This window comes from Martes martes, assembly GCF_963455335.1.
Source record: "Martes martes genome assembly, chromosome: 16".
NCBI classification, from domain to species: domain Eukaryota; kingdom Metazoa; phylum Chordata; class Mammalia; order Carnivora; family Mustelidae; genus Martes; species Martes martes.
In genome coordinates, this window is record NC_137904.1 from 47,744,332 (window position 1) to 47,765,167 (window position 20,836).

General features: G+C 58.8%; 2 protein-coding genes across 3 annotated transcripts in view; both read right to left on the reverse strand.

Moving 5' to 3' along the window:
- ARHGAP27 (Rho GTPase activating protein 27) overlaps positions 1 to 3,986 on the reverse strand; it is a gene marked incomplete at its 5' end in the record, with an annotated part of 29,513 nt that extends 25,527 nt beyond the window's left edge. Inside the window, one exon of the mRNA XM_080826721.1 lies at positions 3,327 to 3,986. Within this exon, the coding sequence (XP_080682847.1) occupies positions 3,327 to 3,986 (660 nt within the window). The remainder of the gene's footprint in view (positions 1 to 3,326) is intronic.
- Positions 3,987 to 8,245: 4,259 nt separating this feature from the next.
- Positions 8,246 to 20,836, reverse strand: part of PLEKHM1 (pleckstrin homology and RUN domain containing M1) — a 45,860-nt gene continuing 33,269 nt past the window's right edge. For both annotated transcript variants that reach the window (XM_080826722.1, XM_080826723.1), the window contains exons 8-12: positions 19,852 to 19,997; positions 16,717 to 16,910; positions 11,900 to 11,963; positions 11,199 to 11,356; positions 8,246 to 10,429 (exon numbers count right to left, since the gene is read on the reverse strand). In XM_080826722.1, coding sequence (XP_080682848.1) covers positions 10,318 to 10,429; positions 11,199 to 11,356; positions 11,900 to 11,963; positions 16,717 to 16,910; positions 19,852 to 19,997 — 674 coding nt within the window. In that variant the 3' untranslated portion in view covers positions 8,246 to 10,317. The remainder of the gene's footprint in view (positions 10,430 to 11,198; positions 11,357 to 11,899; positions 11,964 to 16,716; positions 16,911 to 19,851; positions 19,998 to 20,836) is intronic.

A 20,836-nucleotide genomic window follows, 5' to 3' on the forward strand; every position in this document is an offset into this window, starting at 1 on the left:
ACCCTGATCCTCTACCTTCACATCCTTGCCCCTTGCCTCGGAGTCAGGGGGTCGCTCCCCCTCTGTCCTGGGCACCCCCCTTGGCCTGTCTCCCCCAATCCTGTCTCACCAACCCCCTCCTCACCATCCTCAGCCTCCCGCTCTTCTGGGCCCTGACCACTCACTTCGATTTGGGGAGCCTCGCCTCTTGGCCTCACCTGCCTCTGGCCACGCAGCGTCTCTCCCTTCCCTGCCAAGCTTCTGAGCTGTCTACACGTGGCCTGTGTCCTCACCTTCATCCGTCTGACGTCTGCCTTCTGCCTTCAGTAACCCCTTGACCTGCTCCTGATAAGGTGGCTGGTTGACCTTGCGGTCACCATTTCTGATAAATGTTTAATGGCCTTTATCTGACTTCTCCTTCCTTCTGGACACTTCTTGGTGTCGGGCCAGCACGCTCCTGTTTTCTGCCTTGTTCCCTATTTCTTCCTCTCCACACGCTCTCCGAAGCCCCATCTCCAGCACCACAGGCTGAGGGCCGTCTCCTGGGCAGCAGGCCCAGCTATCCGGCTGCTCCCTGGCCCTGTCACCACCGGATAAACAGACCACTGTCTGCGAGGCATGCAACTGGGAGACGGGGACACATCCCGCCTTCTCTCCCACCTTCCTCAGCCCATCGGCCCCCAGAGCCCTTGGCATCAGCTTCCCAAATCTCCCGTCATCCCTGCGTGCCGGGGACACCATGAAGGTCCTCTGTTCTTCTCAAAGTCCCAGCCACGGGGTTCTTTTCTGAACCCCATTCCCTTCTGTGCTAAGAATCTTCCAGCAGCTGCAGAATGAAATCCACATCCCTGGTGAGAGCCCATGAGGCTCTGCTGGGCCAGGCACCACCCACTCCCCCGCAGCACCCCAGCAGGGTAGGGTAGGGGCGGGGCTGCAAGGCTCCAGGGGTGCATGTCCCACACCCACACCCATGACGACACTGTGTGTCGTTCTGCCCCGGATGGCCTGTGCCAGGCTGGCCTGAGGCATCTGTCCTCTCTTGCCAGGCCCCTCACCCGGATGGTAGCTCTCCGGCCCGGCCCTGGGGGGCTGTGCCTCACCAGGAGCTTGGCAGGTGGGAGGCCAGTTCCTGCTTAGTTAATGAGTGAATGAAGGGGAAGGGTAGGAGTGGCCTCTCCTGCCTCCTCCAAGAAGAAACCAGGAAGGCTCACCTTTCAGGAAATTCCTTCTCTAAATGCTGCCTTGAACAACTAAGAGCAGAACAAGGTTTCCTTCCCAGGAGAGAACCGACTTCCCACCCCTGGCGTGTGTAGGGGAAGGGGTGTCAGGGAGACCCACAGCTGACACTGGAATAAGGCGAGATCACAGGGAGTGTGAGATTATACCCATCACACAGGGAGGAAACATTAAGTTTTCTTAAGCCTTTCATTAACGTCCAACAGTGAATTAGGGCCAGAAGGCGGACCAGGCCTAACGTCTCTAACAATACCCAGGTCTCCTTCAGACGCCCCAGTTCCTCCCCGCGCGAGTACTACCCTCGCCAACACTTGTGTCCCCCACCCCCATCACACGGCTGTAACTGCTCCGAAAGACGGAGGGGCAAGCAGGACTGAGAATGTGGGGAGGCCCAGGAATGCGGCTCCGAAAGCCTGCCCAGGAAACGGAGGGACGCCGGGGTGAGGAGCGCTGGCATCCAGCCATTTGTCCCAGAGAGGCCGGCCAACTGGCCAGCAGGTACGCCGGGCACAAGAGCCCCCACTGCCCCGCCTGCTTTCCCTCTGGGCGGAGTCCGGGTCCCGGTCCTCACCCGCCGAGTGCTGTTCCCCGCCATAGCCACAAGAGGGCGGGCTCCTCCTTGCAGAAACCAGAGCGAAGGTGGCGCAGACAGGGGTACCAAATGGGACCCAGTCAGCCTTGGTAGAGCGCCTACTACGTGCCAAGTACTTCCATGCCTCACCTCGTTGAAGGCTCACAACACTAATCCTTTACACAGGAGGACACCTGACTGGGGGAATTAAGTGACCCCTCAGCAGCTGGCAGGTGACCCAGCAGCGTCAAATTCGAGACTCTCTAGCTTCAAATCCTGAGCTCTTTGCACTGTAACCAGTACACGCGGTGGGATGACCCAGGAGGTCACACACTGGGACGGTGCCTCCTTCCGCTGGGCATCCCAGACTCAGTCCTGGCATGTGCCAGGCATCAATGTTTACATCAAGTACATTACATCAAATACAAAGAAGAAATCAGAGACTCGCAAGGTTTAGGGGTCATCCATCCACCCTTTCCACCCCTCTTTGGGCCAAAGGACAAATTGAGACCCTGAGAGGGGAAGTGAATTGCCCATAATCACCCAGCTGGTGGCAGTTGTCATAAGGGAGTCTGTACATCCTCCCTCCACGGCTCCCCCTAACCCCCGCCCCAAGTTCCTAAAGTTCAAGATGTCAGGACCATGCGAAGGATCCTGAGGATGTACAAGTGTTTTTTAAAACGTGCTCTATTGGGGTGCCTGGGTGGCTCAGCGGGTTAAGCCACTGCCTTTGACTCAGGTCATGATCTCAGGGTCCTGGGATTGAGTCCCACATCAAGCCCCACATCGGGTTTTCTGCTCAGCGGGGAGCCGGCGTCCCCCTCTCTCTCTGCAGGCTTCTCTGTCTACTTGTGATCTCTGTCTGTCAAATAAATAATCAAAATCCTTTTTTTTTTAAAGTGCTCTATTTTCAATTTCCCAAATTAACACAACTGGATTCTGAAACTGACAAAATCCTCACTATAACTGGACCTCTTCCGGAAACAAACAAATAAAAAAAACACTTTTTTTAAGGGGAACTGAAATGTTGGGAGAAGCCAAAAAGGGAAGCAGACCCCTGACTTTCACATCCATTATCTCATCTGACCCCCCAGCTTCTATGAGAAAGGCTCCCAGGGCTGCCTGCAGGTCCACGGCTCCATACCCCCAAAGAGTTTCGGAATGGTGCGGCTGTTAGGTCAGGTGGCCCACGCACCTGCCAGGAAGCTTGGGCCAGCACACCGTAATCAATTTCATCTGCAATCCTGCAGGAAAACTACAGGTAATCAATAAGGGCCACGGGTGGCTTCACATGGCTCAAGTCAAATTCTGCCACCAAGTTAGGGAAAACATCTGGGCTCTGGGGGGCTTGCCATTCTGGAATTGCAGGTAAGTGATGGGGAGCCTGCACCCCTGTCGCTTCTCGGTTGAGGAAAGTGAGGCTCGGGGTGAAGGAGCACGTCCAGGGCCAGCGGACAATGCTGCTCAGCATTGAGCCGGACGCTAAGCCGAGAGGGTCTCCAGCCCTCCGCCCGCCTCCCCGCTTCCCGGCTCCGCGTACCTGCGGCGGGCGCTCCTCCCGCGGAGGGCCGCGCACGTCCTGGATGGCCTCGTAGACGTTCTCGGAGTCGCTGCGTGCCAGGGGCCGCGGACACACCCAGGAGCCCGCCACGCTGCAGGCCTTGAGGCTGCCCGCGCTCCCGAGGAGGCCGGCAGGGGGCGCGACGGCGGCGCGCGCCAGGTCGTCCAGGGATTGCGCTGGCCGCACCGGCGCGGCGGGCCGCGTATACAGGCAGGTGGGCAGGCCCGGCGCCGGGCTGCTGCGCGGGGTCGCCGCGCCCCGCCGCGCGGGGCCGCACAGGGAGCTCACGCGGCCCCGGGGCTTGGTGGTCGTGCCGTCGGGGCCCGCGGGCGCCGGCGCGCTCACGAAGCGGTAGTCGTAGGCCAGCGGTTCCGGGGCTGCGGGGCCCGGGCGGAGCGCGGGCGGAGGCGAGGCGGTGGCGGGGTCCCCGAGCGCCGGCAGCTCGCGCACGTACTGTGCGGGCAGGTAGAAGGGGCGGCCGTCGGGCTCGCGCCGGACGTGCCACCAGTGCTCCGTGCTGCGGCGCAGCAGCCGGTAGCGCTCGTTGGGCTGGATGGCCACGCGGCGCCCATCCTTGCCCGTGTACTCGAAGGGATGCTCCACCAGCACGTACACGTCCCCTTCGACGTCCGCCGCCATTGCGGCCGTGGTGTTTCCCTATGGGCGACAAGGAAAAAGGGCGCGGAGGTCAGGGCCACCGAGCCGGGAGGAGCACCGCTCTAGACCGGGGCGGGGACAAAAGACTTGGGTTCGAGTCCCGATGCTGCCTTCCTTGTGTGCGTAAGGGTCTCAGTATTCTTATCTCAAAAGCGGGGGACTTGGGTAAAATCATCTCTAAAGGCGCCTGGGTGGCTCCGTTGGTTAAGCGGCTGCCTTTGGCTCAGGTCATGATCCCAGGGTCCTGGGACCGAGCCCCGCATCGGGCCCCCTGCTCCGCAGAGAGCCTGCTTCTCCCTCTCTCTCTGCTGCTGCTCTGCCTACTTGTGTTCTCTCTCCATCTCTTTAATAAATAAATAAATATTTGAAAAAAATCTCTAACGTTCCCATTCTTACACTCGCGGATGGAATTATGACAGCACTTTCATTCTGCGTTATTGGTTATGATTTGAGCCTCGATTCAATCCCTTGGTGGGGAGATTGTGGATAATAGTAGTCCAACTTGACAGCCAAGGAAGCCTTGACTCAAAGAGATGGGGTGATTGCTGGCCATAGGCCACATTTGCTTACAAAGTTGACTGGGCCTCAGTTTCTCGGTGTGTGAAGTGCGAGAAACAGCCCATTCCCTCTGCCCCCTGCCCCGCCCCTCCCAGACGCCACAAGCCCTCAGGAAATCCGGGTCTCCAGAGCCTCTTCCCTCCAGGCTTCTGCGCCCCGGGGCCGGCGGGGTCAGAGTTGAGGCGCGGGGCTCTGGGAGCCTTCCCGGCGCCGCTCTACCCGGGAGTGTCTCTGCTTCCCCTAGTCCGAGGGCCTTGGCATAAGGGACCGGGACTGCCAAGGCCGGGGAACCGGTTCTCTCGGTTTCTCCTTCCTTACCCAGCGGCTTTGCCGCGGACATGAACCCGGAGCCTGACCCGCCCAGACCGGCCCGCACCGCCCCCTGTTCTCCAACTCCCATCTCCACCTCGCGAGACAGGGAGGTTCTGCCCCTGCGGCCTGCCCACCTGCCCTGTGATCTCCGCATTGCCCCACGAGAGTGGCCCCTAGAGAATGTACTTTGTGACAATGACTACCCACGCGGTGTCCTCCCCCGAGCTCTCCTGGAGTGATCGTGGCACCCCGACACTCTGCATGCCAGCTTTGCCTGGCTCTTAGCGCCAGGGGCCTGGGGGTCACAGCCTAACTGTAAACCTGCCTGTGTCTCCCCATCAAAGAGATGAATCAGAGGCTCCTTCCCTAAGGGGCTGGTCGCTCCAAGCCTTTGCACTGACCCCATCTCCTGCCCAATAAAGGTGTCCTGGGAGCAGCTGGGAGTCGGATGCTTGCTGAGGCTGAGGAACCCAAGGAACGGGGTCTGGCGGGAGGCTCACTGCGCTCCTTCACTACTTATCCTAAGCTTTCCTCGAGGGGGAAAGGGGTGCACACTGGGCCCTGGAGGTGTGGTGCGTGAGCTGCCCGGAGCTAGGTCAACAGACCCCTGGGAGGATACCCCTTGGTCGCCTTCCCCTGGGCCCCCGCGGCTCACTCACGTTGGCGGGTCAGGTCTCTGCGGGCCCATGGGCTGGACGGGCGGAGACAGCGGATGGATGCAGATTAGGCCCCCTCCATCTCCTTGGGCGGGGCTTCCAAGGGCTAGGCCTGGGGAGACCTCGGGGAGCAGGAGCTGGCAAGGGGAGCAAAAAGGGAAAGGGATGCTCAGGAGGGCTGCCCCCCAGCCCCAACGCGGCTGTATCTGGGAGGGGCGAGTGGGAGCCTGAATGAGTGTGTCTGGGCGGGTTGGGTGGAAGCAGGGCCCAGAGCAAGTGAAGGCAGAAGGGAGGGGCGGCAGCTGGAAGGGCTGCGACTGAAGGGGTGCTGCCGGGCGGCGAGCGGAGCCCAAGGTGGGTAAGGTCCCACCCCTGCTGCCCCTCCCGCCCCCTCCCCACCCCCGCCGCGGAATTTGCTGTCCTCGAGCCTCTGCGTCCCGCGGGCGCGCTGCTCTGGGGCTGGTCGACCCCGGTCGTTGTCTCTCCCTGGTTCCCATACCTGGCGAAGCCATTTGCACCCCGAATCACCCACCACCAGCCCGACGGCAGGCGCTACTCGCTTCGGACCCACCTCCGCCCTCCTCAGGCCCTTTCCGGGCGCAGCTTGGCGGGGCCTGGAAAAACTCGGAGTGGAGTTCCCACCGCAGGGATGCCTAACCGAGCGCAGAGTCTCGGGCTGGATGGGGAGGGGACCCGGGATACGGGTCCTTCCCCAACTCGAGGGGAGCGTAGGGAAGCGGAGGGATAAGGGGAGCGGGAAGGTCCCTGGAACTCGGGGGCCGACCGGTTGCCAGGAGGTGCTTTGGGTCCACTGCCCGGGCGACGCGAACCACAGCGCCGTCAACGCCTGGGTCGGAGCCGGGGGCCTGCACCTGGGCCCCTCCCGTCCCCGGACGGACCGCAGCCTTTCGCATCTCTGCTGTTCGATGGGGATCCGACCCGCGCGGCCCTGCTCCCGGGTGCACGCAGCTCCCACCCCAGCGCCGGGTGAAGAGGAGGAGGCGCGCGGCGCTCCCGGGGGAGAGGACCCGCCACCTGCGGCACCGTACCCCCGCCCCGGCCCCCGCCCCCCCAACTCCCGGCCCGGCCCGGCCCGGCCTCGGCACCTCGGGGTGTCCGCTCACTGGCTTCGCCTCCACTTGTCCCGGCAGGCGCGCGTGGTTTCGGCGTCCGCCGCTCCCTCCTCCACCGCCCAGCTCCCGCGCAGCCCGGTTTCCTGTTCAACAATACAGCGAGGGAGGCACCAGCGGAGAGCGCCCGGCAGAACTTCCTCCCGGGCTGAGGCAGGGCTGCGGCTGCTAGAGACAATCCCCGGTGTCCTGGCTTCCTGTCCCCTCTGGGCCGGGCCAGCGCCCTGAGAGTCAGACGCCGCCCTCCCCCCTGCACCTCCTGGGATCATGGGCCACACCTGGCTGTCTCCTGGGAGGTGGAAGCAGTAGGGCCGGGATGATGGCATGTGGGGTGGTGGTGGGGGTCTCCTCGACTACTTCTGGCCAGATTTCCCTCCCACTGTGCGATTCCATCCCCCAGCTGCCCAGGTCGTCCTCTGGAAGAGGGCCACCCTGCAGGCTGTCCGCAGGGTAAGCCCAGAGTAACCTGCCCTTAGCACTTCCATTTTCTCTCCTGTAGACGGGACAGGGGCGCCTCCTTTGCAGGATGGTTGGTAAGACTGAATGAGAATGAGTTGCACTAAACACGGTGTAATATTATCACATTATTATTGTAAGAACACGTATTCATTATTAACATTTTTATTTTAAGATGAGTGCCTTCCCCTTCGGTGTTGGGTTGAGGTCTCCAAACTCCACATTTTCCTTTAGGCAGAAGCGGGGAAGGGGGAAAGGAACGTCCTCAGAGGCATCTTGCTGAGGATGGAGAAAAAAGGCAGGGAGCACCCAGGTCCCGTGGCCCTGTCCCCAGGCCTCAAACCCAGGTTCTTTGGTCTTCTCGGAGCCCACCCCCTACTGACCCTGGAGGGACTTGAGGCCCCTGAGGGAAGCTGGGGCTCAGAGGATGCACAGAAGATGTCCACCCCCCCCCCCCCCCCCGGGAAGAAAGTCCTCTTCAAGGACAAGGAACTGCAAAGCCAAATGTTTCAATCCCACTTTCCTGCGAGCTGCTTCAGGGAACGGGTCTGTTTCCCTCCTCTGTCCTTGCCACGGGCAGTGGTGGCCTTCCCTCCTGGAACTCCAGGGCAAGGGAGCAGCCAGCTAAAGGCCACGTGGAGCCCTGAAACCATGCACCCTGATTCCGGCCCTGCTCAAAGAGCCTTTCCTCCCTGAGCCCCCTCACTTGCTTTGGAAAACCCAGCGGGGAACAGTCGCGACATCTCTCATGTTCCAGGGCCAGGGGTCTGTGCTTTGACAGGCACAGTGAGGAAGTCCCTGTGGTGGGATTGCAGGGATCAGCTTCAGTTGTTACATATGAGTGTGTGTGAGGAAACCTCCGGACCAGGGGCCTGAAATGCTATCCCTCCAAAGCCCCTTCATTTGACTCCTAGTCGGGAAGGGATAGACCGAACACTGTCGCCTCTCCTTCCTGGCATGCCCATGCCTGGCACGCAAGCCCCCTGCTTGCAGATGTCTACCCCAACCACCCCTCTCCAGGCCTTCCATGCTAACAGGCCCAGAGGGGGCCCCTGTCCAAGGACGACAGGATGGCTGGTGGCCTCCCCCAACCAGTGGCAGCGTCAGGATTCAGAAGCGAGACCAGAGGTGAGAAAAATCAGTTTACTGCAAAATCATTCAAAAATCACACTGCAGCAGTTCCTTCCACACATTGCAAAGCACTGTTCAGGGCCAGCGCCCCTCACTAGAAACAGTTTATTGCATAAAATGGCATTTAAAAAATAGTGTGGGCACCACTGAGGTTCACGTCAGCTTTCCATTGAGGGTGAGAGGGTAAAGGCCAACTCATCTGGAAGCATCAGCAGCTTTCTGGTACTGGGCAGGGGGTCTGTTCTAATGCTACTAGTCCCTGGGAGGTGGCTGTGGACAGGAGGTAGCCTGTCCACCCAACCCGTGAGCCCTCCGGGATGGCCACACCGTCCATCCCCGGCCAGCCCCTGTCCACCTGGGGACTGGGGCACCTGCGGCTCTTCTCGGGCTGGGTTTGTGGGGGAGCATTAATGCTGGGTGTGGGGGTGCGGGACAGAGATAAGGACCCACTTTCCCATTTAGAAGGCTTTGGTGTGCTGGGCATAGGCGTGCACCATCTTCCGTGACAGGGACAGAGAGGCCGTGTGGCAGCCCTCCCCTCCCCTGCTGCCCACCACCTCCTCTGTTCTATTGCACAAGTTACTCCGCTCCACAGGGCTGGGCAGGTGACTCAGCAGCCGAATCACCCCAAGGGAGAGGTGGGAGTAGATTCATCTCTTAACAGTGACGGGCAGTCTCCACCGGAGGCCCCCATCCAAGCTGAGAGCAGACAGGACGGCCAGAGGACCCCGGTGGGAGGTGGGGGGCTGTGGGTCCAAAAGAGATGGGAGAAGGCAGCAGAGAAATCGCCCCGAGCCACAGGATTTCAATGTCATTTTGAAAACAATTCCAGGCTCCCGTTCTACCCCAGGACCCCTTGAAAAGGCAATCACCCTCCAGTGACCTTTTCCAGTACTGGCAGTGCCCCTCCTGGGCCAGTCCAGCAAGGCTTTGGGAAGCCATGGCTTTGTAAACTGAGGCTGGGCATCCTTCCAAAGGTGGCCGCTCCCATGTGTCCCCGTCCATCTCTGCAGCAGGCCTGGCACTCTTCGTGGAAGGACAGGGTGGGGGGTCACCACTCCACAGTGCGGAGCCCGGCAGTCATGATGCCTGAGGCTGGCCCTGGCCCAGGGTCACTGCCCTCTCTGCGGGAGGGGTGTCCCCCTGACAGCATGTCTCCAGCAGCCATCGGGCTGGATGTCTGCGGTAGGCGAGGACGGCAAGGGGCTGGGGAGGGGGGGAAGATGACCCTGGCCTGGACCAAGGAAGGCGCAAAGTGCTGACAGTGCTGGTTCCGAGTCACTCCCTTCTCCTGCCGGGACGGAGATCCCAGGCTATAAGGGAGCCAGGGGGCTCTGATCCGGAAAAAGGTGACGAGGAGGACAGGGCAGGGTGAAGAGAGGCGAGGCAGAGGAAGAAGGTGGTCACCAGGACTGATCCCTCCAGCCCCCGGGCAGTTTGGCACATACTTGAGCTGTGGGCAGCGAGGGCCCGGTGTGTGGGAGGGAAAGGCGCCCAGTCTGGCTGACAGGCTCAGACCCCCGGTGGCCTCCCCGTCACCCGCCTGCCTGTGGGCCAAATGTTCCTACACGTTTGCTCCGCGTGGGAATGCCTGCATTTCTTGGGTGACTTGTGTAGGGTCAAGAATAAAAAAATATTTTCTGTTGAAATATGAAGGGGGAAAAAAAAACCTGTCTTAAAAAACTAGACCTTTTAATCAGGAATGTGGAATTGAGAATGCACCCAGGTCTCATGTCCACAGTGTTTGAACAGCCCTCATGGAGGTGTCACGTCTGTGAGGTGAGCTGGGGGCCTGATTAGTGCAAAGCTCCCTTCCCCGCTTCCCCTGGGACGAGGGGGCATCTGATGGTGTTCCCACCTCCTGGAGCAGATGGGCGGGAGAGGGACTGGGGGACATCATCGAGGGCCTCATCGGGTAGGCTCGTGCTCTGGTCACAGCTGAGTCTTCCTGACAGGGGAGACAGCTGTGACACCTTGAGGGGATCCAGGCTGATGCCAAACCCAGCTGGGAGGGTCGAGCTGAGCGGGGTGTCCCTGCCCGGTGGTCCTGGGTGGGGACAGCATGCTGGCTTAGGTGAGTGCGCTCTGTTCCTGGTACTTGCGCCTGCGGGCACAGCGGGGGCAGCCCTTCCTCACCACGGCCTCACAGCTCTGGTGGAAGACAGTCTTGCACTCGCCGCACCTGGGGGACAGCAGCCGGCGTTCTGACCGGAGCCCGCGGGGAGGCCCAGTGCCACCCACAACCCAAGGCCTGTGTGCTGCCTCCCCACCTCTGAACAAAACCTTGGGGCGCAGACCCTGTGCCACGCCACAGGCACGCTCCCTTCTGCCGCACTTCCTACCGATGCTGCTGGGGACTCGTGACATGATCCTTGCCTGTGCTAAGAACACCCTGCCTTTAAAAAACGGAGCCCAGGGGCTGAATCTAGGCCATGAGACACCTACTGAAAACGAATGAATGCTCCCGCCTGCTCAGTTTTCCACTCCCACCTGGGCTGGAATGGAGGTTTGGCGGCTAAATTTTTCCATTTAGGGGCTCTTGATAATGAGTGCTAACCGGGTAAGAACCACCATCACTGCAGGAGGGAACCAGGTGGGGGGCCCCTACTGGGTGCCCACTTTGTGTGGTCTGTGCCCACCCTCTGGGGCAGTCGCTCATTCAGTCCCTTCTCAACCCATTTGTAGATGACAAAACTGAGGCCCCAACTCAAAGACTCAGCAAGCTACCTCTTCTCTAGGGAGACAGATAGCTTCCTTGGTCTAGGGAGGGGTCCTCGGAGGGCTCTCTTGTCCCCCAAGCTGGCCCAAAGCTGGCTGTGACTGGCCCGGGCATCAGCTGCTCTAGACGACCTCCCCGGCCCGCGGCTCCATGTTCTGTGTTCCTGCACCCCCCTGGAATGCCAGGGCTGGCTGTGGGCAGGGGTGGGCAGCCAGCCGGGTGTCCCGCATACCTGACCGTTGTGTCAAACTCGAAGGGGAAGATGATGTCGTGGTGGTGGCAGATCTGGCAGATGAAGCCTCGCTGGGTGCACAGGTCGCAGTGGTAGACGTGCTGGGAGGCGAATCCGATGAGGGCGTTGAGGAAGCCTGTGTATACCCCATCCGCGATCTGTGGAGGGCAAGTGCGGGCTGCCAGGCGTTTCAGGCAGCTGTGCTGAGTGAGGCCGAGGCCGTCTGGAAACCGTGGCCTGTGGCCGCTCCTGGCACTCTACCTGAAGGACTCCTACCCCCAAAGAAGCCTCTCCCCGCTTGGGCAAGAAAGGCTCCCTGGATCAGGCTGAACGAGGAGGCTGTCCAGCTCCCGGATGCAGAGGTCACTGGGGATAACCGGGTTGGCAGACAAGACCCAAATCCACAGTGCCCTCCCTCGAGGAAAGGAATGTCCCTGGCTCTCACCCCTGGGACGTGCCCTCCCGCTGGGGATGAGCCCAGCAGCAGGGAAGGGGCTGAGGAGCTTGTGTGGCCCAGGTTCTGCCGGCCGCCTGCTCACCACAGGGGCTGGCGCTCGGTCACTGCCCAGGAAGCACGTGACAGTGAGACACGCAGTCTGAGGGGCTGAGAAGCTGCAGCCCCCCTCTTGCGTCCCCACTTCTGATTTCTCTAGGAATGAGGTCCCTCTATAGAAGTGTGGGGGTCGAGGAGGCATTCTCACCTGCTGGAGGTCAGCGACACTGTACTTGTGGGGCGACTCCAAGAGGTAATTCCTGTGGTTGAGCCTTCAAACAAAACACAAGGGGCTCCTTAGAAGGTTTTCCACGATCCGGGCCAATCTCTGTTTGCTTTCATTCTTTCAGCTGCTACCTGGCTATGAACGCCTGGCGGGGCGTGGTCCCTAAGAGCCAGCTGAGCCGCCTGGGGTGGGGACCTGGTCTTCCAGGTGACCTGGGGCAAATGACTCAGCCTCTCTGCACCTCAAGCTTCCTCACCTGAGAAATGGAGCTGTTCTGAGGATTAAAGAATTTATCTAAAGCATTTGGCACAGTGCCCAGCACACGGTAAACAATGAATAATTACCACCTGTAGCTGACAACACTGTACTGTACACTTGAAAATTGCTGAGAGGGTAGAGCTCAAATGCTCTCACCAAAAGTCTCTATGTAAGAAGTGAGGGATGGATGTGATGTGTGAATGAAGCAGAGGGAGGAGCCCTTTCATGGTGTACAAACGTGCATCAACTCATCATGATGTCCACTGTAAATTCCTCGCAATTTGGTCAGTTATACCTCAACAAAGCTGAAAAAAATTGCAAAAAAATTTAAAGGTATAAAAAATAAAGCATCTACAAGAAAATTAACCAACGAGGAGGACGATGACCAAAGCTAACATCTGTACCAGGAACTGGGCTCAGAGCTTTAGCCACTGACTCATTCCGCCACCCCTTAAGGTCGGTACACTTATAATCCCCACTTTGAGAAGAAGAGGGAACAGAGGCCCAGAGAGGTTAAACAGCTTGCCTGCAGTCACACAGCTAGTGAGTGGCAGAGCAGAAGTCTGAACGCAGGAGTCTGGCTCTGGAGCCTGCACCCTTACCCACCCAGTGAATGCCCAGAGGTGTTAGCTGTTGTTATTACTGCCACCATCACATACCAAGGACAGCACCTGGGGACAGAAATACATAGCATGTGGCCTCTGCTCTCCTGTTGCCCCTGGGCTAGCTGAGGGACAGTCAAGCATCCGGTTTCGGTGCTATGTGAGAGGCACAGAGATGGCCTAAGTTTGGCACATTCCATTTCACTGAGGGGTGGGGCACGGGGGAGACAGAGGCCGAGGGCGACTCTACTCTCCACCTCGGCAAGGGCAGAGATCCAAGGGGTTCTGTCCTAAGGGATGGAGAGGAAACATCTGCAGAAATCCCCCCGGGACGACACCTGGCTGGCCTGGCCGTTGTGGGTACTGGGGTTGGGGAGAATGCTCCAAGCCTAAGGAGGCCCTGGGGCATCTGGAACGGGAGCTCGGCCACGCTCCACCCCATGGCCTCAGTTGTGGTCTGTGGAAACCCAGTCTGGGGCGGAGATGACCAGCCCCACCAAGCAGCCCAGCAGGCCACGGTGCCACGACGGGTGAGGACACTGACGACTGGCTGCTCAGCTCACCATGCTGGTTTCCCCAGTAAACTTCCAGCTTTCTGGGAACAGGAAGCTGCCATTTATCACCAGGAAAACACAGGGGGCGGGGGGCACACAGGCTGTCCCTGAACTGGCAGGAAGGGTGGGGCTGATCTGGATGGAGAGCCATCTCTGTCATCTGCCCTCTGCCCCCCCAGTTATGGAAGCCCCGGGGAGCGGCCAGGCCCAAGACCCTCCCTTCGAGCCACTGTCCCCTGGGCCCGTCACACAGTCAGTGAGGGTTTGCAGGTGCTTTCCTCATGGCACTCAGTCCAAGCTGGAGGGGACAAGAGCATGGGCTCTGGGGCGAGATGTTGCTTCTCATCCTGCCATCAGGAGAGAAATCCACACCCCAGGGCCGCTCCGGGACCCTGTTCTCCCCCCCACAATCCCGAGACCCCTCTCTGTCCTCTTTTGTGTGAGGATGACTGCCCAGGGGAAGGGGCCTGAGGAGTGTAGGGCATTCTGGAAGACGGTGGAAGACAGAGGCAAGGCTGCCCCTTCACCCCTGTAACCAGTGATGGGGCAGGAAACGGCACAGGCAGGGCTGCTACGTCTGGGTTCCAGGCCCAGGCTGTGTGACTCCTTTGAACTCAGGTCCCTCCTCTGCCCACCCCTCCAGGGCATTTCTAGAATGGCTCCTTTCCAGGGATCGAGAGGGTGCTCTGGGGCTTCTCTGGCCCCTGGAGACATGTCCAGGCCTGTCTGAGGATCCCCTTTCCCTCAGAGGGCCCAGCCAGAGGGCTGCCACTAGCAACGGCAAACTCCTCCCTGAATTTACCACTCATACTCAAGGTCTGTCCCTCCTTCTCAACCATTCTGGTCCTCAGCCTCCATTCTGGCCGACTCAGGCCAGGCCTCCTCACGTCCCTAAATCCTCACTTCCCTAATTACTACACCAGCCCCAGTGCCCCACTCCTGCCCAACTGGGCTTTTCACTTTCTTGCTTACTTTCTTCTCTCTTTGTATTTCTTATGTTTAAGTAATCTCTACACACAATGTGGGACTCGAACTCACAACACCAAGTTCAAGAGTTGCATGCTCTACCGACTGAGCCAGGAGGGCACCCCCTAAACTGGCCTTTTTTAAACCCTGAAGAATGTTGAGTCCCGGGCTCAAATCCTTGCAAAGCGTGCCCTGCTCCTGGCAGGATAAACCCCTTTAGTGTGGCACTTAGGACCTTTGAGGTCTGGTATCCACCCCCACGATCCAGCTGCACGGAACCCCTCAAGGGTCCTGGCGAACCACGGTCCCGTCCCCTTCCACATGACGGGTCCCCTTGAGCCAGGAAAGCTGGACCCTCCCTTCTCCTTCCTTCTCCTCGTTCTTTTGCAAAATCCCAGTTCACTATGTGCATGGGTAAGGACAGAATTCTAGAAGCATGCTCTAACAGTACTGATAGTGGCAGGGAGGGGTGATCGGAACTTTCTGCCTGATTCTTTGATGCTGTCTGAATACTGATTATCTCCATAAAAAAGAAACACTTTTTTTTTTTTTAAGAAGATAAGAAAATGCTGCAAACCCTCAGCTCAGACACCATCTCCTCTAGGAGCTTTCTTGGCCCTCCGGCCCTAACAAGGCTGGGTCGGGTGCTTTCCATCACGGCACAAATCATGCTGACCTAGGGCCATCTGTGTCTTTCTCCAGACTCTGAGCCCCTCACGGGGCCCTCACCACAACTCTGGAGGGCTGCATGAGCACAGACATGACTGCCCCACTTGGTAGACAAGAAAGCTAAGGCTCAGACAAGTGAACCGACCTCTCTGAGTCACACAGCAAGTCTGAGGCCAGGCAGAGGCTGCTCCCGAGCTTTTCCACTTGCCCCATGCTGCTTTCAAAATGGGATGTCCACTGGCCTCGCCTAGCTCTCTCAAAGGCTGGTAGGCTGCACAGAAGGTTTCCAGTGCAACTATCCAAGGATGGGAACGGCAGGATCAGGGAGAAAGAGGCAGGGTTGCCCCAAAGGTCAGCCCGGACAGGTCAGCAAGGTCAAAGACCAACTGATCGGAGCAGGCCAGGGCCAGGGAAGTGAGGCCAGCACCCAGGACCCACCCTGCAGGCACCGAGTCAGCTCAGGTCCGCAGGAGATCCCTCTGACTGGAGAGTGACAACAGCAAGATCTCACCACCCTGGTTGGGGGGGTTGGAGGGGAGACTCTCTGGAGCCCTGAGTCCTAGAATCTCAGAAAGGCGGGCAGTGAGGGGAGACCCAGGTTCCAGCGGATGACCATGACAGGCAAGACCTGCCCAGGAAGCAGCCTGCTAGGGTCCCTCATGGTGGCCGCCCGACTAGGGCCCAGCTGGCTGCTCTGGGAGCCTGCGTCTCCCCCATGTCTCAGAGAGAGCTCCCTGCAGCCCCCTCCTGAGGGTCCTGGGGGGCCTGTATTGGGCACTGCCTGGGCCCCACACAGCCACGCAGCAATGGCCCCGGGAGAACAGGAGCCAGGAGCCTAGAACTGCAGCCCAGCAGAGGGCTGGCCTATGTGGAGGAGTGGCTGGGGGCAGGGGCGAATGTGGAGGGGCAGCTGAGCTGCTCCAAGTCTCCAGACACCCAGCCACGAAGCCCCACTGGACAGAAGGCACCTGCTCCTCCACCTGGGGTCTGCCCTCCTGAGGGCCCGAGGAGAGCCCCGCCCTGAGGCTGCGGACTGTGCCAGGAGGCATTTATGAGGGGCCCAGACAGACCCTAAGTCCATGCTGCAGCACAGCATCGTCTCCAACCCTGAGGAGGCCCCCAGGTTCCAGGGGCTGAGAAGCTTCTCAAAGGGCATCCTGAGGGTCCCACCCTAATCTTGCCCTCTTCTGAGGATTTTGGGAGGGATGCTGTGCTGGACAGCAGCAAAGCAGGTGGGGTGGGGGTGTGTGTGTGTGTGAGGACTGGGGAGGGAGGGGCCAGGGCAACATGGCCCTTGCCTCCCAGCCTCCTCACACTTCCCCCTTCCCTCCTGGCACCTCCCACCCAAGTTCTTTCTGCTCTTTTCATCAAGAGGGACTTCGTTCACGGCCTGTGCACAGTCTCCATTTTGTCTGGATCACTCTCTCCTGAGTCTCTTCTCCTTGCTAAACTCCTATTCATTCTTCAGCCTCACCTTGTTTGTCAATTCCTCCAGGAAGTTTTCCCTGCTCTGCCCTCCTCCAATCCTCTTAACCGGCCCGCAAACCTGGGCTCTCAGAATGTTCTCAGTAAATATTTGTTGAATGAAACGAATATACGAACAAATAAAAGCGGCTCTCAAAGCATGTGGTTGTTTCCCCAACCTAGTGGGAAGCTGGTTTCTGCCCAGCCCTGGCCTCCCTCCCGAGAGGCGCGGGCGCCGGCTGCGGCTGAATGTATCGGCGGGCCGGTGTGTGTCCAGGCCGCTCACCTCTTGCTCAGCTCCTTCAGGGCCCCGCTTCGGCACAGGCCCAGGTAATCCCCCAGCAGCTTCAGCTGCTCCCGGCAGCTTCGGACGAGGCGCATCTGCTCCACGTGCTCGTACAGAGAGGCGTTCACCAGCTGCAGGTTGATGAGGGGCTGGGCCCGGATCTGTGTCAGGAACCGCAGGGCCTGCCGGCAGATCTGCAGCGCCGCCCGAGGACAGCGGGGACAGGACAGCATGGCCGTCTGGTGAGCACCTCTGGGACAGGCATGGTCTTACCAAGCTGCTCACCGCCCACCCTATTCCAAGGGCACCGTCTCCATTCTACAGATGAGGGAACTGAGGCCCAGGGGTGAAGTGACCTGGCCTAGGCCCACCGCTCATAAAAGTCAATGTGGGAACCCAGTAACCTAAGGCCCAAACCCGGTCCCCCTCCACGGCACGAGCTACAGCCCCTCTCCCCCTGGGCCCACAGACCCTTCCTACTCTTTCCTGTCTTCCCAGCCCCCATTTTCCTGCCTAACGGAAACAGGCACTCCCCCAGGGCCGCCTCAGGAACCAGGTGACTGTCTGAGTCAGGCTCCAGCCACAGGAAGCCAGAGATCAGACACAGCTTAACGATGTTTCCCGAGCCCCCCAGCTCTTGCCAGGAGCACCAACCAGGGTCCCCCCGAGGCCCTGTGTGGAGATGAGGCATCAGTCCCGGCCTCTCCCAGCTCACAGGGTGCTGTAGGTCCCTCCCTCAGCCCTGACCCTCACGCCAAAGCCACTTACTGAGGACCCACTATGTGCCAGACAGTGGGCTGTGGGTCTCAGCCACATCCTTTCCTCATGCTTATGACACACTAACGGGGAAGCTGTCATCATCCCTATTTTATAGATAAAGAAACTGAGGCTCCCAGGAGCTGAAGTGGCTTATCTAATCTACCTGCAGAAAGCTGAGCGCGGTCTCTGCACACTTGGCAGCCTCACCAAAGAGAAGCCCCTCCCCGCCTCAGGGTCCTCCTCACTGTGACAAGGGTGGAGGAGCTGAGACGTTCTCCACGATCAGCTACTGTGTGGTGGTTAGGAGTCAGGCTTTCAAGTCAGAACTGAATTTGAATCCTGGCTCTACCACTTCCTAGCAGTGTGGCCTTCTAACATGAAACCTCTGTGACTCAGTTTCCTTGTCTGTAAAATGGGGAAAACAAAAGTACCTCCCTTATGGGATTATTTTGAGTTGAGATAAAAAACAGCATATCCTTAGGAATGGGAGCTGCCTTCTGATCTGAGTGCCTGTGTGGCCCTGTGGTCCCCTGAAGCACGGGGGACATAACAGAGCCCTCAGGAGATGGTCACACTGGGGGATTAGGAGCCTCTGGCCTCCTGTCATCCAGCACCACCACCATCTCTTGCCTCCCCCTCAATGGACAGCTCCTTTTCCCATTTCCCATAGACCTGAAGTACCAGCCCCCCGGCTGGTGGGCATCCGGGCAGCAAAGGCCTGGGGATTCTCCTCTGACGGCTCATCTCTATCCCTGGCCCAGCCCTTCCCACCACTCAGCTTCAGGCCTTGGGCGAGGCTCAGATGAAATCACACACAGGAATGTGTGCTGAAAGCTGCCAAGCGCCACAGACGGACTGGCAGGAGCTTCCTGCTCCCCCGGGACTGTTTCTGGCCTGTGGGCTTGCAGGAGACAGGCAAGAAAGAAGCCCCAGTCCCGGGATGACATCCTACCAAGTGCCAGCCAGGCCTTCCCTAAGTGGATCAGCCAGAGGCAACAGTGAACAAGGAGGCCCCTAACCCATGAGCCAGCCACTTTCTGTTTCGAATGTTCCTGTCTTTTCCCAGGCCAGGGATCTTTGAGAGTGAGAGCTGGATATTTCCTGATGTCAGATATGCCAAGAAAAGTACTGTCATTTTCTAGCTGGGAAAAGGAAGTGGCACAAGAATTACAGCAATGATTAAGAAGATGGCTTAACAAGGGTCCGGATGTTGTAAATAGTGAGTGTGTTTTATGGACAAAGGCATTATTTGCATTTGTGGTGGTTCTGAGGTTTAATATTCTACATGTAGTTAGTGAGATACTTACCACTGGGGGCAGGAGTGGGGGACAGTGAAGCTAATGTCCTGGAGTTCCGGTCCCCAGCAAAGTGGAGGCTGGGGTCACACAGAATCTGAGAGTCACACACTTTCCCTGGGCTCTGATGACACATTTGGGGCCAGCAGGCCTGGGTCCTGAGAGAAGTAAGTAACTTCTCCTTTGTGCTTCTGTGTCTGTCTTAAGCAGCAATCTGTGCCTCTGGGGTAAAGCCAAGTTTGTACTCCTTGAGGCAGGGCCTGACCAAGTGAATTAGGGGCTGAAGGTGTGACAGGCCTCAGGAGAAAGGAAGGGCTCTAACACAGGGCCCTAAGACACGGCAGGGCTATCCCTGTTAGTCCTTACACAACTCGGATGCACACACTTATGAAGTCCTCTTTACAGACAAGGAAACTGAAGTCAAATAATTGGCTAATGGTAGCACAGCTAGGTAAGTGGGTAAGCTCAGGTGGAGAAGGGGAATGTGAAAGATCCTGGAATACATCTAATTCAAAAGCATTTGGTGAACATAAAAGAGGACCTAAGACTAAGTGATACTCAGTGAACAAAGTAGGTTATAAAGCAGTACAAGTCCAGGACGATCCCAACTTTCAAACGTATGTAAACAGATCCATAGAGAAGGCTGACACTCGGGGGTTTGGGGGGAGCATAGCTGGTTGGCCAGCCCACCCACCCACCCACCCATCCGCCCACAACCACCCATCTACATATCTAGTCTATCCTAATTATCCTTCTTTATCTCTATCTATCTGTCTGTCTGGTTGTCGGTGCCTTACACAGTTTAGTCTGTGGCCACCGGGAGCTGCAAAGAACCACCCTCAGACCTCCAGCTGAGGACCAAGGTGGCACTGACAGAGCTCTGCCCAGGGGCTAGAGACCAGCACCATGTTTTTCCCTTGGTTGGTCCCCTCCACCCCCATCATGGGGCCTGAACCAGTGACCCGGGCTTCCCTGGAGCCAGAGTCCTCCACACAGATGAAAAGCAGCAGCGAAGAAGAGCGACCATTCCTCTGTCACTCAGCAGCCCGTGTGGCCACGACAGGCCGGGCTCCAGGCTTACCGGGCGCTTGGTGAGGTCCCAGTTGTGGATGATCCTGGCCGGAATCACCGAGGCATCGTCTTGGTGGCAGATGTCACAGTAATAGAGGCCAGAGAAGGCACAAAGCTTGGGTCGTACGAACGAGAAGCCAATCTGTCGGGAGCAGCCTGGGGAGAAGGACGGCGGGAGAGTGAGCAGTGGGGCGGTGCGAGTCTGCGGTCAGAGCAGGGCTTACTAAGCTGAAGGACCTGCTCTTTAAGGAAGGGACAGATTACAAAGGATACAGAGATAAAGGCACCCTCACTCATACGCATACTGCTCAGACACAACCCCATTCTTGAGTGTTTACAACAGAACCCTGTTAACAATTGTCGTCGCCATTTTATAGCTCAAGAAATCAGTGCAGAGAGAGGTGAGGAGACCAGCCCCGTCACGGGAGGATGACGTGGCACAGCTGGCCACTGGACTGGGGTTGGGCTGCCGCTAGCACCCACATCCTCTTTTGCCTAGCCGCCTGTGTTCAACGTTCCCACTGCTTGCTCATGCAGGCCAACCTCCTGTAGGTCTGCCCCCTCCACTGGGGCCCAGAAATGGAAGCGACCGAGTCTGGGCCTCGGTGAGCAGGGTAGGAGCTGGGGACCTGAGGCTGGCCACAGGGAGGGGGTGGGGAAGCCAGCTGGAGGTGGGAGCAGTCTGGGAAGTGCCTGGTGTAGGCTCGGAGTCAGAGACGCCTGATACCTTGGGACAGTGGGGCAGGGCCCAGCTTCAGCCCCTTGGCTGGAGGTCCCTCCGCAGCGGTGGGCAGCGAGAAGCCGGGTAGGGTACGCTCAGGGCAGAGCAAAAGCCTGGCTCTAATCCCGAGCACACATGGCTGCCTCCCATGGGCATGGGCAAAGGTCCCTTTGGATTTGGGACTAGAAGGATCGGCTCGTCTGCTTCCTAGTGGCCTCATTCTAACCTTCACTGAATTTTTGCAAGGTTCCATCCTGGTCTCTGTAAAATTCAG